A 14,967-nucleotide genomic window follows, 5' to 3' on the forward strand; every position below is an offset into this window, starting at 1 on the left:
TGTTCTATAGCAAGCAATGCAATGATTGCAACAAGCTCAACATAATTAGGGTGAACTCAGTTCCCTCAACAACCCATTAATTAAAAATGGGAACTGGGTCCAAGTTTGTTCTCAGAGCACCATAGTGGAATGAAGTGAAGCTTGGAAAAGCAAACAGCATGAGAGATTTGTGTCCAGTTCTGTAAAAGTGTCTGGGATTTCAAATAACTTACTTTTCTTTTTCTCCCCGCCCCCCAAATGAACAATTTCCTGCCCCAGTAATGCAGGCTTCTCTGAAACCATATTACTGACTCATGCAACAGTTCCAGGTAATCTTGTTGATCAACATCAAACTAATCCTTGTTATTAATCTAAGGGCTGTGTCACATATTACATTTTGTAAATGCACATTAAAAATGTTTTACATTCATATATACAAATATAAAGTAGGGATGCAATAAACATATGAGTCATAACCTGGGAACCAGGACTAGCATGGTTCCCAGTTAACAATAAACTCAATATGCCATAAACTCTATGAAATGTTCTTTCTATTCATGATGCTTGGTCACAAATATGTGCAAATGAGAAACTATTATGCATACTGTGCATATGCTATTTTGTGCCATCAACATTTCTCATAAAGTGAAATTAGAAGTAAATGTTGAGGTTTTTTATCAAATAAACCCATTTCAATCAAGGTTTAGGCCTGATTTTGGCACAGGAACTGCTTTGATCGCCCTATATGATGACCTCTGTCAAGAGAGAGATAAGGGAAATGTGTCTCTGTTAATTCTCATTGACCTCTCAGTGGCTTTCAATACCATCAACCATGATATCCTTCTGGAGTGGCTGTCCGAGTTAGGAGTGGATGACAGTATCAGTTTGCATTTCTTAATACAGAAAGTATTGATCTGATGTGTACAGATCTTTCCTGTTCTAATTAATTAATTAATTAATTAATTAATTCAAGAGGGTTCTGGAAGATTCTCAGTGTGAAAGAAACAAGCAGAAGGTTCCTGATGTTTGGGTTATTCCTTCAGAGAAGCTGAGTACAGCTGGCTTAAACTGGTTCTGTTATCTCTTTCTGTCAAGGTCATGCTTTGGATGTTTGGGTGAAGTGTGTGATAGAACACACAAACTCTCACATACAACCAGCCACATTTACATATTTTCATTCTTCTTCTGAAGACTATGCAATCTCATTGATGCAATTGCAAAAAGTTTCTCCCACACTTGTCATATTTCATAGTGATCACTCATTGTACATTTTTGTGCTGCCCAGCAAACTAGAAGAAATGTTTTATTTTTGTAGCACAAAGATACAGTTTGACAAAGATTAATAATCTCCCACTGCCACATCTTATTTATTTGTAGGCCACCTCACAGGGTAAAGCCCCCCCAAAGCAGATATATATGTGACTTTTATATATATGTCACAGGATCATCAAGGCTTCTAGGCATCAAGGCACACCCAATGACCTTTCTTGGATCACCTGCTGTGATCCAAACTGGATAACTGGAATCACAGACATTCATCGCCGCTACCTGGTTGAACTCCTGGAAAATGAGAACAGAGTAGTCAAAATACCAATAATGTTGAACAGTTCCAATGAAACTTATAGCCTAAATGATTAAAAAATGGAAAGGATACTTCCAACTATCAAGTCCTGGGAAGTACAACAGATTTACTTCATAACATATATCTAGAACAAACCTGTGGACTCAGACACTGTGACCCAGAATTCTTTCCCTATGCTAAACATCAGTGACTCATCATAGCATTGCCTTTTAGCACTTCCAAACCTTGCATTAGAGTCATATTGCAAGCACTGTACATCAAGTTTTCAGCACCCATGGAGCCTGGGCTTTTTCCAGATCCATTCCCGTTTGATCAACTGACGTCTACTGAATGCTCAGTACGCACTGTACAATGTCAACTCATTTCTGCAAATGTTAGTCATGCTCAGAGTAGAGCCACTGAAATTAATGGGCATGGCTAATTTCAGTGGGTATACTCAGAGTACATGTTAGTGGGATATGACCCACTGCACTTCTGAATGCATTTATACATAAAATCTTGAACAATGAAGAGAGTTTTGGCACTGTTAGCAAAAAGCCATAGCCCACAAACAATCATGTCACCACAAGAGCTAAACTGCATGCCATGATAACAAGTCCACAATAAAACAAAAGAATTGGGGTGCCATCTGAAGTATCAAATGGGCAGGCAGGCAGGGCTTGCTGAATTAAACTAAAATTTCAGTCAGCTAGCAGCATTTTCTGGTCTGGACTGTGTGCCAGAATGTGACAGGCAGTGAGCCACATATACTTGAACTGTGTGGAAGGCAACCTATTCTTTTCTTTGATTTGGAGTCTGGTTGAAGGGTGTGACTTAATGATGAATCACACCTCTTTCTTTGATTTAGCAACCAAAATATCTACCTCAACACCCTTTGAAACACAATATGACACCAAGCATTAAAAATCTCCTTGAACAGGGCTGCCTTCAGGTGTTTTCTAAACTTAGTAGCACACTACCATTAGCATCATCTTACTTGTGTCAGCGCAGTAGCTCCACTTCTTGTCCTCATCATAGTTGCCTGTTGTTGCACACCAGAATCTGCCATGATCAGAATCCTCATTGGTGCAGGTAAAGAATTTGCGGCCCTTGTAGGTGAAGGAGAAGACACAGGCCTGGCCATTGGAGTTCCCTTCATATTCTACAGATGCAGGGAATACAAAAATAAGAAGGATCAAAAAGGGGAAAGTGTTTAAAAATTATGTATGTAAGAAGTGGACAAAGGCCAATCATGCAGGGACTGAGCAACCTTTCTAGGGTTGCCATATGTCCTCTTTTTCTAGGACATGTCCTCTTTTTCAAGATTAAAATTTCTGTCCTGGCAGATTTTTAAAATTTGGCAAAATGTCCAGGTCATTTTGGTTTGGTTTTTTTGTTTTCAGTAACCCAGGAATATTTTTCTAGTGCATTAGACTCAGATTTAAGGCACCCAGCTAAGCTAGGCTGCAGCAGAGAGTCACAAAAGAGCAGAATTTTAAACTAGCTACATACTGTATAAATCCCTCCTCTTGTGGCTGAACTAAAAGGACACTAGCTCAGCTACAAGATCTTGGAGAAGGAGTCTGGGAGAGCAACAGTTAATACTCCCCTGCCCTTAAGGAGAGTGCGTATGTACACGTCAAATAGTTTAATAAATTGTTCTGTGCACATTTATGTTCACAAAGATGTGGACATGAGCTGAAATACTTTCATGTGCCAAGTGAGGTAGCAATATGTATTATTATTATTATTATTATTATTATTATTATTATTATTATTATTTTGTTCTTGAAGGTTAAGAACATTACTACTAGCAATATATCACAGCTTCTATAGGCTATATATAGTAGGGGTATTTAAAATGAGAGTTGTCATAGCAATCTGTAGCGAAAAGTAGAAGTTGGCAAATGTGTCCTCTTTTTTGCTCTTCAAAATATGGCAACTCTAAAAGCTCAGGCTGTACTTTTTATTTCCGTAATCGACTTCAAATGGTGGGTAGTGTTTTCGTTTAAACTATATGTAAATTCTCATGTGGCGTGTCCATATTTGGTTCCAAGCCAACATTTCCCCAGGTATTCCTATCCCATGTTCTGTTTTCAGTCCTTTTTGTTCAGATGTTGCATGAGTCTACAAAACAATCAGATTGCAGCCCCCGTTATTTCCTCCTTAGGGGTAGGAGGAGACCACCAGTGCCCCCTATTCACTGAGAAGCCACTATAGAGGCAGCATTGAGGAGGCTGCCGAAGAGACAGAAGATCTAGCCTCCAAGGAGTGCACCGCAGACATTGCTGCCCCTGGGGTGGCAGCAATGGGCAGCATATTCTTTGGAGGCTAGATTTCCTGCCCCTCTGGATCCTGCCACCTGAGGCAGTCACTTCAGCTTGCTTCATGGGTGGGCTGGTCCTGGCCTGGGTACAAGTGCAGCACAAGCAATGGGGCTTTTGTAAATTGAAAATAAGGCCTAGTGATGGCTCAAAATTAATGGTGAACTTAAAGATACTTCATATGCAGATATAATATTATTATCCTTATTAGTCTTTTTTTGCCCCAATCAATCCCATATAGCAATCCCTAGTACAGTGGTACCTCGGGTTACATACGCTTCAGGTTACACACTCCGCTAACCCAGAAATAGTGCTTCGGGTTAAGAACTTTGCTTCAGGATAAGAACAGAAATCGTGCTCCAGCAGTGCGGCAGCATCAGGAGGCCCCATTAGCTAAAGTGGTGCTTCAGGTTAAGAACAGTTTCAGGTTAAGAACAGACCTCTGGAACGAATTAAGTACTTAACCTGAGGTACCACTGTAAACCACTGTTTTACATCTCTACCAAACTTCAATGGAATAAGTTCTCTTTTTCCTGAAAATAGTTGACAAGTTTCCTGCCACAACATAGCCTACCTTGAAGGGCACATGCCTTCCATTTACTGTCCTTGTCATAGTTCGCAGTCGTGGCACACCACAGCGTGTTATCACCAGATCCATCCCTGGTGCAGGCAGAGTAGGATTTCCCTTTGAAAATGAAAGGGAAGGTGCAAGGGCGTGGTTCTGAGAAAGAAATAAAAGGTTTGGGAATTGAAAAACTACATTAAGAGGGATTAGTGGGAAATGCATGGTAAGAAGAAAGCTCAAGGTCCATATGCAATAGTTTTGCTGTTTCCAGACTCATGAGCACATGAGCCAACTTTGAAGGCAGAAGACCAAACTCTAGATGCATCCGAAAGTATTACCAAAATCATATCTTGAATGTACATCCTACACACCCCTAATTTTTCTCCATAAATGTACACCATGTAGGCTCCCACCAATGTGAATATTTAATTCTGAATAAAATTGCCAAAGAGGAGAAGGTGTTTCTAGTCCATCACACAAAACAACCTTGTCTCTCTTCTGACCCACCCACCTCCTCTTATATGTTCCCCAATGGTAAAACAAGGGTATCTGACTTTTCCCTCTGGATTTCATCCCCTACCTGAAGGATTGCAGTAAGTCCATTTGGGGTTTGTATCGTAATTACTGGTGAGGGAGCACCAGAGCTTTCCAGTAGATGCCCCACTTGTTGTACAAAATGAGTAGGATTTGCCTTTGTAGATGAAAGGAAAGACGCACGGCCCATGAGAATTGGCAGAAAGTCCTGCAGAAAGGTGGAGACAGAGGGATGGTCATCTCATACAACAGGGGTTCCCTAATCCTGTCATTATTGTCCTATTTCCTATCCATTTTCTCTGCCCTACAACACATTCAAAAGTACCAAACTAGAGACTAGATATTGAAAGCAGACTTGTAAATCAGCACTAATTCCTCTAGAAAGGTTCAGTAATTCTATGACCAATACATATTGATTGGTGGTAGAATTTTATTTTTATTTTATTTTCTGGTGTTGGTTTGAACCATGTTCACCTATTTTGAAAGATTGTATTTGTTTTGAACATTTTGTAATGCCAATCCACCTTCTCAACTTTTATTTAAAAAATCAATAAATATTAATTTTTAAGAATAATATTTGGGTTGATGTATGGGAGAGAGGGAGGATTATGTCTTTGTGACATGAGTCACAAGACGTAGGGTGGATCTACACACAGGAAAAAAACACTATAAATAAGTAATAAATCAAATCATTATAACAAAAGAAAAAAAACATTATTTAAAATCGGATAGAAAAGTTTTGTGCTCTACAGTGCCATCTGGTGTTGCATGTTTTTACACATTTAAAATGTGGGGTTTTGGCTAATGTAGCTGAGTCCTATAATATTCCTTTTTCTATAACTTCTATTGTACCACTGTACAACGCTATAACTGAGTCAGACGCTAGATCCATCTAGCTTGGTGTTGTCTACTCTGACTGGCAAGAACTCTCTTCCAGCCCTACCTGGAGATTCTGGTGAATGAAATTTTGATGTTTTGCATGCAAAGCAAGTGCTCCCAACATGGGGCCTTCCAGGTGTTTCACATCAGTCTGTCCCCAACAAATATGGCTACTGGTCAGTGGTGATGGGAACTGCAGTTTAAAATGTCTGGAGGGCACCAGATTGGAGAATACTGAACTTCCCGCTCACTCTCCTTGGCCTACAAAGTGCCTTGACTAATTATTCATCCAGCCAACCACTCCTGTTATTCCAGGCCCCTGCAGTATGCTCACTGGTATCAGCACAGTAGCTCCATTTCTTGTCCTTGTCATAGCTCCCTGTTGTCGCACACCAGAAGTTCCCTTTCTGCGAATCTAGATTGGTGCAGGTATAGAAGGTTTGGTTCTTGTACGCAAAGGGGAAGACACAGGCTCGTCCACCATCATTACCTCCATACTCTAGACCCAAACAGAGTGAGATTATATGCATTGAAACATACTAGTGATGATCACAAAATACAAAAAACAAAACAAAATGGTGAACAAGTCACATATATTCAGGTAGGTAGCCGTGTTGGTTTGACGCAGTCGAAATATATTAAAAAATAAAAAAAAATTGTCCAGTGGCACCTTATGAGATCAACTAAGTTTGTTCTTGGTATAAGCTTTCATGTGCATGCACACTTCTTCAGATACCATATAGATACCATAAGTCACATATATATATAAACCTTGCCAGGGATCTCCTTTGCAAAAACTTAGAAAGATAGCTACAAACCAAGGACAAAAGAATTGGTCAGGAGCCTGTGAGAGCAGGTGGCAATTACTCAACTGACAATAATGTTAAAGAAACAAGAAAGTATAAAGAAAGATTAAGTGCATGAATTCAGTTATACTAGATATAAAACAAGACATGAAGATAGCTGGCATTTATGCCAATGTAATATCAGTAATGTTAGAAAAGATGACATGTGAGTTTTATGGTCTATGCAATCTTTATCAATTATTAGTAGGAAATATTTGTACAAAAGTGCCTCTTAGGTACATAGTTTGAACCATATTTTCAACTTAACATACTGGTGATGTGTTTCATTTCTTCAGAGATCTTGTTGCTTGAAGCAACTTTTCACTGATCCTTGGAAGGAAATTTGTAATAGTTCGGGTTTAATGAAGATATATAAAAGCTACTGATGGGAGTCCCAAACCTGTTTAAGAGCACAGAAAGAGTTCAGCTGCATCAGACCAAAGGCCCATCTAATCCAACATTTTGTTTCCACAAGGTCCAATCAGATGCCTATGGAAAGTTCATGAGGAGGATCTGTTTACTTTATTTCAGTAAAATGGCTATGCATATGTGTGACATAGGAAACCAGAAATAGAAGAAAATACAGGTCACCTTTAGGGGAACATGCTTTCCATTGTAACATGTTTTTTGTCCCATGGTCAGTCGATGTGGCACACCACAGCTCATGGTGGTCATCCTTGGTGCAAGAGGAATAGGGTTTATTCTTGTAAATAAATGGGAAGACACAGGGATGATCAACTAAAATGGAAAAAGGGGACAAAGGTGTAAGAATAAGAACTACAATTCATTAACTGGAAACAGTGTAGTTTTCATCCATGCATGTGCAACAGCTGTTTCGATTTCCACTTACTCAGCATTCAGTTTTCTAGTAATAGTTGAAGCTGGTTTAAGAAAATCACACACCAAACAGCAGTATTTGTCAAGAAACTACAGCATCAATATGGATAGTGGCTAATATCATGTGAGTGTGGCTTCAAAAACTAGCAGGGAGCAAGCAGTGGATGCAGAGCAAGCCACTGCTTCTCATGCTGTCTCCTGTGGTGGGCTGGCATTCCCCCCTCCCCATGTGCCACAGACTGGTACCATATGTAGCCACTGGAGCATCCCACCCAACCTGGGCTGTTCCCAGGATTCAGAGGTAAAGAGTGGGTTTTCAGGGGTGCCAAGTCCAAAAATAAGCAGTCAGATGTGTACCTGAAAATCCCAGACCTGTGCCTAGAAATGTGGAGCAAAGGTAACTATGGGTGAGCCTATTATTATTATTATTATTATTATTATTATTATTACCTCACCCATCTTGCTGGGTTTCCCCAGCAACTCTGGGTGGCTAACATCACATACTAAAAAATCAAACATTAAATCAAACATTAAATCAAAAATTAAAAACTTCCCTAAAGGTGAAAACTTCCCTTCAAGAGAGCTGTTCATGTTGAGTTCCAGCACCTCTTTTTCTAGAAAAAGTAGCACTGGTAAGCCCATTAACTCAGTGGGGCTTACTGATGGGTGGACAGACTGTAAGTCATCTTTTCCCCACTAAGACAGGACCGTAGCTAAACAGAAGTTGATGCAAATGATGGCTAGCTGTAAGAGATCATTTGAAAGCAGAGATCAATGATCCACTAGCCTCGTTAAGATGAATCAGAAACAATTCATGGAATATTTCTTACCCGTAGCTTCAGTCAACAATGGTAAGAGACCACAGGTGAACAAGAGGAATGCCATGATGGAGCCCATCTCTTCTCTAAGGGACTCTGACAGGCATGAGGCGGGTATTCTTTTTATAAGCCCCAGCTAGACCTTTCCTTCCTTCAGCTACAGTTGTCTGATGTTTGCACAATCACAAGAAATGGCAGGTGTTTGTATTTCCCAACAGCAGCTCAGTGTGCCTCATCATTTTTTGTTTCCTCTTTGTACACAGTGATAAGAACAAAGGGAAGTGGGTCTTATCTTGCAATGAGTAAATAAGGAGGCTTCCTTAGAAAAGAATGGCCTTTACGCTGACAAGTATGGTGAAGAAATAATTACACTGTTAATTATGTACAATTATTAATATTTGTAAATTACATAAATTATATAGCAGACAAATAAGACAAATAATTTCATATTTGGCAAAAACTAAACTACAACAAATGTGAACAAGATGACCTTGACAGGTCAGAATAGAAATTGCTTGTTCTTACATCCCTAAGCAGGGGTAGGGAAGCTCAGGCCTGGCCTCCAGCTGCAAATAAAATGTTTTAAGTGGGTTTTAAGTGTAATATACAATGTGACACTAGAGGGCAATGATGTGCCTTATGGAAAATTCAATGTATTTTTAAAAAATGCTTTTAAAAAAGCATTTTCAGAACGGTTTTTATATGTGTCTAGATTCCACCTAGGTCTCTCTCTCTGGCCCTCAAGATGTTCCTTAAGTCATACACCCTGCCGAGGCTTGAACACTCCTTGAGTGTTTTGGCCTGGGCTGGATCTACATTGATCTGTAAAAATGTTATTAAATATGACGTTATATCATTCTCAATGCAATTTTCTGTTGTTGAAGGCTCACTGCTCTACAGTGCCTTCTGATGTCACATTTTATTAACACATTTTTAACATTATAAACAACCAGTGTAGATCTGTCACTGGCTGGAATGTGTCATTGAACTCTGATAATACTTCTTGCTTGCCAGAGTGGAGGAAAGAAAGTGGTGCTTGAATATTTGTAGAACCTAGTCTACTCTATAAAAGTAAAAATTACAATAATTGCTACTTGTGCTTTTGCCTCTGGCCCTGCCCACCAAGGGCATGTGGCCCCCAAAGTTTACCCAGAAGGGAATGTGGCCCTTGCATTACAAACTGTTCCTCATCTCTGTGATACGGAGCTGATTTAGTGAAGACTGGGAGAAGATTCTGATGATAAGAGATGGTGAACCTAGCTTATCATACTGAGTTTGCACAACCTCTAACTTCTTCTTTCAAGCAATCAACACATAGCATGTTCTGCCATGTAAGGCTCATAGCTTGGCCTGGTGCAATGATGTTCTGTATCTGCCGAAGCATGAGTCATTTCTCTTAATAATTTAACAGCAACAGAGCAGTCTCTAAGTCTCTAAGTTGTTCTATGTTTGTGTTGTGTAAAATTGGTTATCCAAATTTTACAGCACTCACATAATATACAGCCTCTCCAAGTGTCCCTATTTTCCAGGGACAGTCCCAAATTTACAGAAACTGTCCTGGTTTCTGGTTTGATCCCAGAATGTCCCTATTTTCCTTAGGACACCCTTATTTTCATTAAAAAAAAATGTTGGAGGATATGGTAGGACATCCCAATTTTCATTGGAGAAATGTTGGGAGGGTAGAGTTATGCAACCCCCTAGGCCAAGAAGATAGGTACCGTAACTACAGTGGTACCTCAGGTCGCAGACGGTTCAGGTTACAGACGGTTCAGGTTACAGACTCCACTAACCCAGAAATATTACCTCGGGTTAAGAACTTTGCTTCAGGATGAGAACAGAAATTGTGCAGCAGCAGCGCAGCAGCAGCAGGAGGCCCCATTAGCTAAAGTGGTGCTTCAGGTTAAGAACAGTTTCAGGTTAAGAACAGACCTCCAGAACGAATTAAGTTCTTAACCTGAGGTACCACTTTATACAACCTTTAGAAGACATCTGAAGTTTCTTAATGTTTACTGTTTGATTATGTTTTTATATATGTTGGAAGCCACCAAGAGTGGCTGGGGCAACCCAATCAGATGGGCAGGGTATAAAAAACAAAATTATTATTATTACTACTACTACTACTACTACTACTACTACTACTATGAAATAGGATGTCCGATTTTCATTGGAGAAATGTTGGTGGGTATGTAATAGCCACTTTGGGGCGGGGGGGACAATCAGACAATTGATTGTTGTTGCATATACAGTGGTACCTCTAGTTAAGAACTTAATTCGTTCCACAGGTCTGTTCTTAACCTGAAACTGTTCTTAACTAGAGGTGTGCTTTCGCTAATGGGGCCTCTTGCTGCTGCTGCGCCGCCAGGACACAATTTCCGTTCTCATTCTGGGGCAAAGTTCTCAACTGGAGGTAACTCTTCCAGGTTAGTGGAGTTTGTAACCTGAAGTGTTTGTAACCTGAGGTGTTTGTAACTTGAGGTACCACTGTAATTGCAAACTGATTGGAGAGGGATCCACAATGATTTATTATTGTAGTGGGACTATCCACATGCTTATCTGAAAAGCCAACAAACTGCTATTGACCACAGCAGCAAAGTACTGCTTGGTAGTACTTTTCCACATCACTATTTTTTTCCCATATAGTTTAATGATGCACAGTCTTTACTTCTCCTGGCAGCTCATTTTTTCGAACCATGGGCTGATCTTGCCAAAAGTTAGCACTGGACATCTTTATAAACAATTCTTTAGAAACAGGTTATATTTCTCTCTAGCTTTCGTCTCCACCTCAGAAACAGGAAACTTTTTATCATCATTTTGCATCTTTCAAACAGGATGCTTTTTAAAAACGCTTCAACCCCATTGTGGAATAATTGCCTTCCAAACTGACCTGACATGAGCAACTATTTTACTCTGAATCTGTGTTTAGCTTTATGCTTTATGCAACCCCAGAGTGAAAAAACAAAAATAAAGATATTTTTTGCAGGTATCATGCTGTGTAGGTATCATATCTGGCATGATCTAAAGAAATTATGCAATTTTTGCAAGCTCAAGAGAATGGAAGACACTAGCATAAGATGTTTGTATCTTTTGCCTGCTGTTTGGTTGTTTTAACTGTATCTTGTTTTGAAACTGTTTTGTGGGTCTATGGACTGAAATAAAGATATTTAATTTGACTAGCATAAGAAGAGAAAGAGGTTGCAGGAAAAGGAGGGGGAAAACCAGAAGGAAAATGGGTGAGAACATGCAGTGGTGTCAATCGAAGTCGAGCTTTGCAGAACTATGTATATAACAGACCATATGATGATCTGCTTATTCCATTAGTGCCCTGCACTGACCAAAAAAGTCCAGGACTCACTTCATCTGAAGACGGCTGAATGTATCATTTTGACTGCAGTGAACCACCTTTAAACAGGAATTATATCCCATGTTGTGACTGAAGTTCTGTAAGAATTTTCTTTTTAAATTGTTGCATGGCAGCCTTGCGGACGTGTACGTCATTGCTTTGTACTCCATACAATGGACTTTAACTTTCCCCCTTTTGTGGTCTGAATATCTGTTCCTGCTTACCATGGTATATCGCACCCTGACAAACTCTCCCACTGATCCATATCCCTGCTTTGCCTTAAGCTGATCATTTGCATATTATCACCTTCCATTACCTTGTTGGTTTTGTGCAGCAAACAGAGTACAGCTGGTGCATATATTTGGCAGACAGACAGAAAGCATCACATAGCCATTTTCAAATGGTTGAATGGAGCCCGACAAAGGAAAGGAAGCACTTCTGATGAACTGTTGTGTTGTTTTAGACCACATGACATTTCCTACAGGCCTTCAAACCTCAAGTAGGTTACTGAAGAGCATAAGACTCTGCAATACTGAACAAGATTGTACTGTAGCCAGTGTGTGTGTGTGATTGTGCTGGTCGCAGGGGAAGGGTTACCGTCGGCGTAGTCAAAGTCTGGTCCTGGGTCACTAGCCTGCAAACAGTCCACAAGGAGTGGGGCGAGGTCCGAAGCAGGAAGCCGGGCAGGAACAGGCACTCAACAACGACGTTGCTCCCACAACCTGGGACCGGGCCGACTGGCCTTTATCTGCTCTGTTATAATAGCAATGGCATCTACCTGAGAGGTGCTGGAACTGAGTTCTGGAGAGTTCCGGCTGAAAAAAACAACCCTGGGCCTTACTCCCTGGTAAGTGTGCACAGGATCGCAGCCTTCATAGAGGTTCCATAGCCCTTAAACTAAACCTCAGGCATGTATAACTAAGGGCAGACTGAAATGCCCTCCACTTAAAAACCGCCACATCCTTCCCTTGCCATCCTGTTGGGTAGCAGAGATGTCTGAAGTTGGTAGCAGCCTACTTTAAAGTGAAACTAATGTGAGATTCAGGAGTATGATCGTCATTACAGAGTTTTAAGTTCTCCACAGCAATTCACTAGAGTTTCCAGGAGGGAGTTTTTTATTTTTTATTTTTTTAAAAGGATTTCAAAACCTCAGCATTCTTTTTTATTTACCAATGCAAATAACTTACAAAAAATGAGAGCAGACAAACAGAGCATTTGTCCCACTGTTGGTTTAAGGAGAAGTTGCACTCATGGTCTCATTTTGACTACTTGATCAGGTCAGTGCCATGGCCAAAGGTTAGGAAGCAGAATGCTTGGCAAGGGGCTAGTGAGCAAGAGAAATCCAATCAGATTTAACAGATCTGCCTGCCCAGAGCATCTGTTTGCTGCATTTGGGGGATATTTGGAAATAATGTTCGCTATTCTCACGCGGGTGTTCATCACCTTAATAACTCCAGGATCATGACAGATGAATCCTACTAGCACACTCAGTTAGGACCTAGTCAGGACTCAGTCACAGGATTTGTCTTTGGTGCTAGGAATCTACCCTGGAATGTGCAAAGAAATGGCACAGGTATCCTTGAGCATGAAAAGGGATGTGAACAGCCATGCATATACACACATATGGGCCTGAGATAAGTCTTTGAGAACAGAAAGGGGTAGTTTTTAAACAGCTTTAGAATCAGCACTTTATTTTATTTTCTCCCAAATTAATCACCAAGGCTACAAGGGGATACACAGATTCCATGTTTGCTGCTTCTGCATATCAGTTATTTATTCATTTATTCATTTATTCATTTATTCATTCATTCATTCATTCATGCAAACTTCGCTCATTTCCCATGCAAGCTGTACAGTGCATGGAATCATTAGAACCAAGGTTATGCTGTGGAAGTACGAGAGCAGTGTAGCAAACCTGATGTAGCTAAACCTGCTCAGTACTTGATAGAAGATTACCTGAAAAAAATGAGAGGCACAAATACAAGATGGGTGACACCTGGCTTGAAAGCAGTACATGTGAAAGGGATCTAGGAGTCTTGGTTGACCACAAACTTGACATGAGCCAACAGTGTGACGTGGCAGCTAAAAAAGCCAATGCAATTCTGGGCTGCATCAATAGGAGTATAGCATCTAGATCAAGGGAAGTAATAGTGCCACTGTATTCTGCTCTGGTCATACCTCACCTGGAGTACTGTGTCCAGTTCTGGGCACCACAGTTCAAGAAGGACACTGACAAACTGGAACGTGTCCAGAGGAGGGCAACCAAAATGGTCCAAGGCCTGGAAAAGATGCCTTATGAGGAACAGCTAAGGGAGCTGGGCATGTTTAGCCTGGCGAAGAGGAGGTTAAGGGGTGATATGATAGCCATGTTCAAATATATAAAAGGATGTCACATAGAGGAGGGAGAAAGGTTGTTTTCTGCTGCTCCAGAGAAGCAGACACGGAGCTATGGATCCAAACTACAAGAAAGAAGATTCCACCTAAACATTAGGAAGAACTTCCTGACAGTAAGAGCTGTTACACAGTGGAATTTGCTTCCAAGGAGTGTGGTGGAGTCTCCTTCTTTGGAGGTCTTTAAGCAGAGGCTTGACAACCATATGTCAGGAGTGCTCTGATGGTGTTTCCTGCTTGGCAGGGGGTTGGACTCGATGACCCTTGTGGTCTCTTCCAACTCTATGATTCTATGATTCTATGAAAATCATGACTGCCTTGAGTTCTGTGGAAGGAAGTTAGAATTAGGGATTGGGGTGGTGGGGTCAATTCTCTTTGTTTTTAAAAGTGATTCTACCTAGTTCACATATTCTGAAATAACGCATCGACTGAAACACAACTATTCTTAAAAATGGGCACTTCTCTGAATTCTGCAAAAGCAGTTCTTCAGCAATGTAATTTTTCCAAAAACGCATCTACTAAGTTAAATGTGCATAAGCATGCATATATTAGTGAAAATAGCACAAACAAATGCATTTTATTAAGGAGAATATCAAAACTAGGGGGGGAAGCTTTGTGAAAAATGTGTATGTTTTGTAAAACTGCAGACAAAAATGTGCAGTAGGAGAAATTTGCACAAAAATGCTGGTTCCCCCCCCTTACTGCAAACTGCTGTGGATATGTAGAGAACTGAGCTTAAGACTGGAAAAGGGAGAAATTGAAATTGATGTTTTCACCAACCATTAGGTGGGAGGTAGATAAATGGTCATTTTTTAAAAGAATTGTTCATCTATATACACCGCAAAAAGGCGTACAAGTCAGACACTAAGAAATAAGAGTTTGATCTCTGCATGA

At 40.4% G+C, this 14,967-nt stretch overlaps 1 protein-coding gene across 2 annotated transcripts in view; it reads right to left on the reverse strand.

Moving 5' to 3' along the window:
- The window catches only part of LOC310829685 (epididymal sperm-binding protein 1-like), a 101,477-nt gene extending 92,956 nt beyond the window's left edge, over positions 1 to 8,521 (reverse strand). The window contains exons 1-7 of one of the 2 annotated variants that reach the window (XR_014557325.1): positions 8,355 to 8,521; positions 7,279 to 7,425; positions 6,177 to 6,341; positions 5,010 to 5,171; positions 4,439 to 4,585; positions 2,538 to 2,702; positions 1,452 to 1,539 (exon numbers count right to left, since the gene is read on the reverse strand). Coding sequence is in view for 1 of the 2 variants with exons in the window: in XM_083708415.1 (XP_083564541.1) it covers positions 1,505 to 1,539; positions 2,538 to 2,702; positions 4,439 to 4,585; positions 5,010 to 5,171; positions 6,177 to 6,341; positions 7,279 to 7,425; positions 8,355 to 8,421 (888 nt within the window). In the remaining variant the exon portion in view is untranslated. Of the gene's footprint in view, positions 1 to 1,248; positions 1,540 to 2,537; positions 2,703 to 4,438; positions 4,586 to 5,009; positions 5,172 to 6,176; positions 6,342 to 7,278; positions 7,426 to 8,354 lie in introns of those variants that run through there. The other variant, XM_083708415.1, reaches the window with a different exon arrangement.
- Between the last annotated feature and the right edge of the window lie 6,446 nt (positions 8,522 to 14,967).

Source organism: Podarcis gaigeae (assembly GCF_964106915.1).
Source record: "Podarcis gaigeae genome assembly, chromosome: 13".
In the NCBI taxonomy this organism is placed as follows: domain Eukaryota; kingdom Metazoa; phylum Chordata; class Lepidosauria; order Squamata; family Lacertidae; genus Podarcis; species Podarcis gaigeae.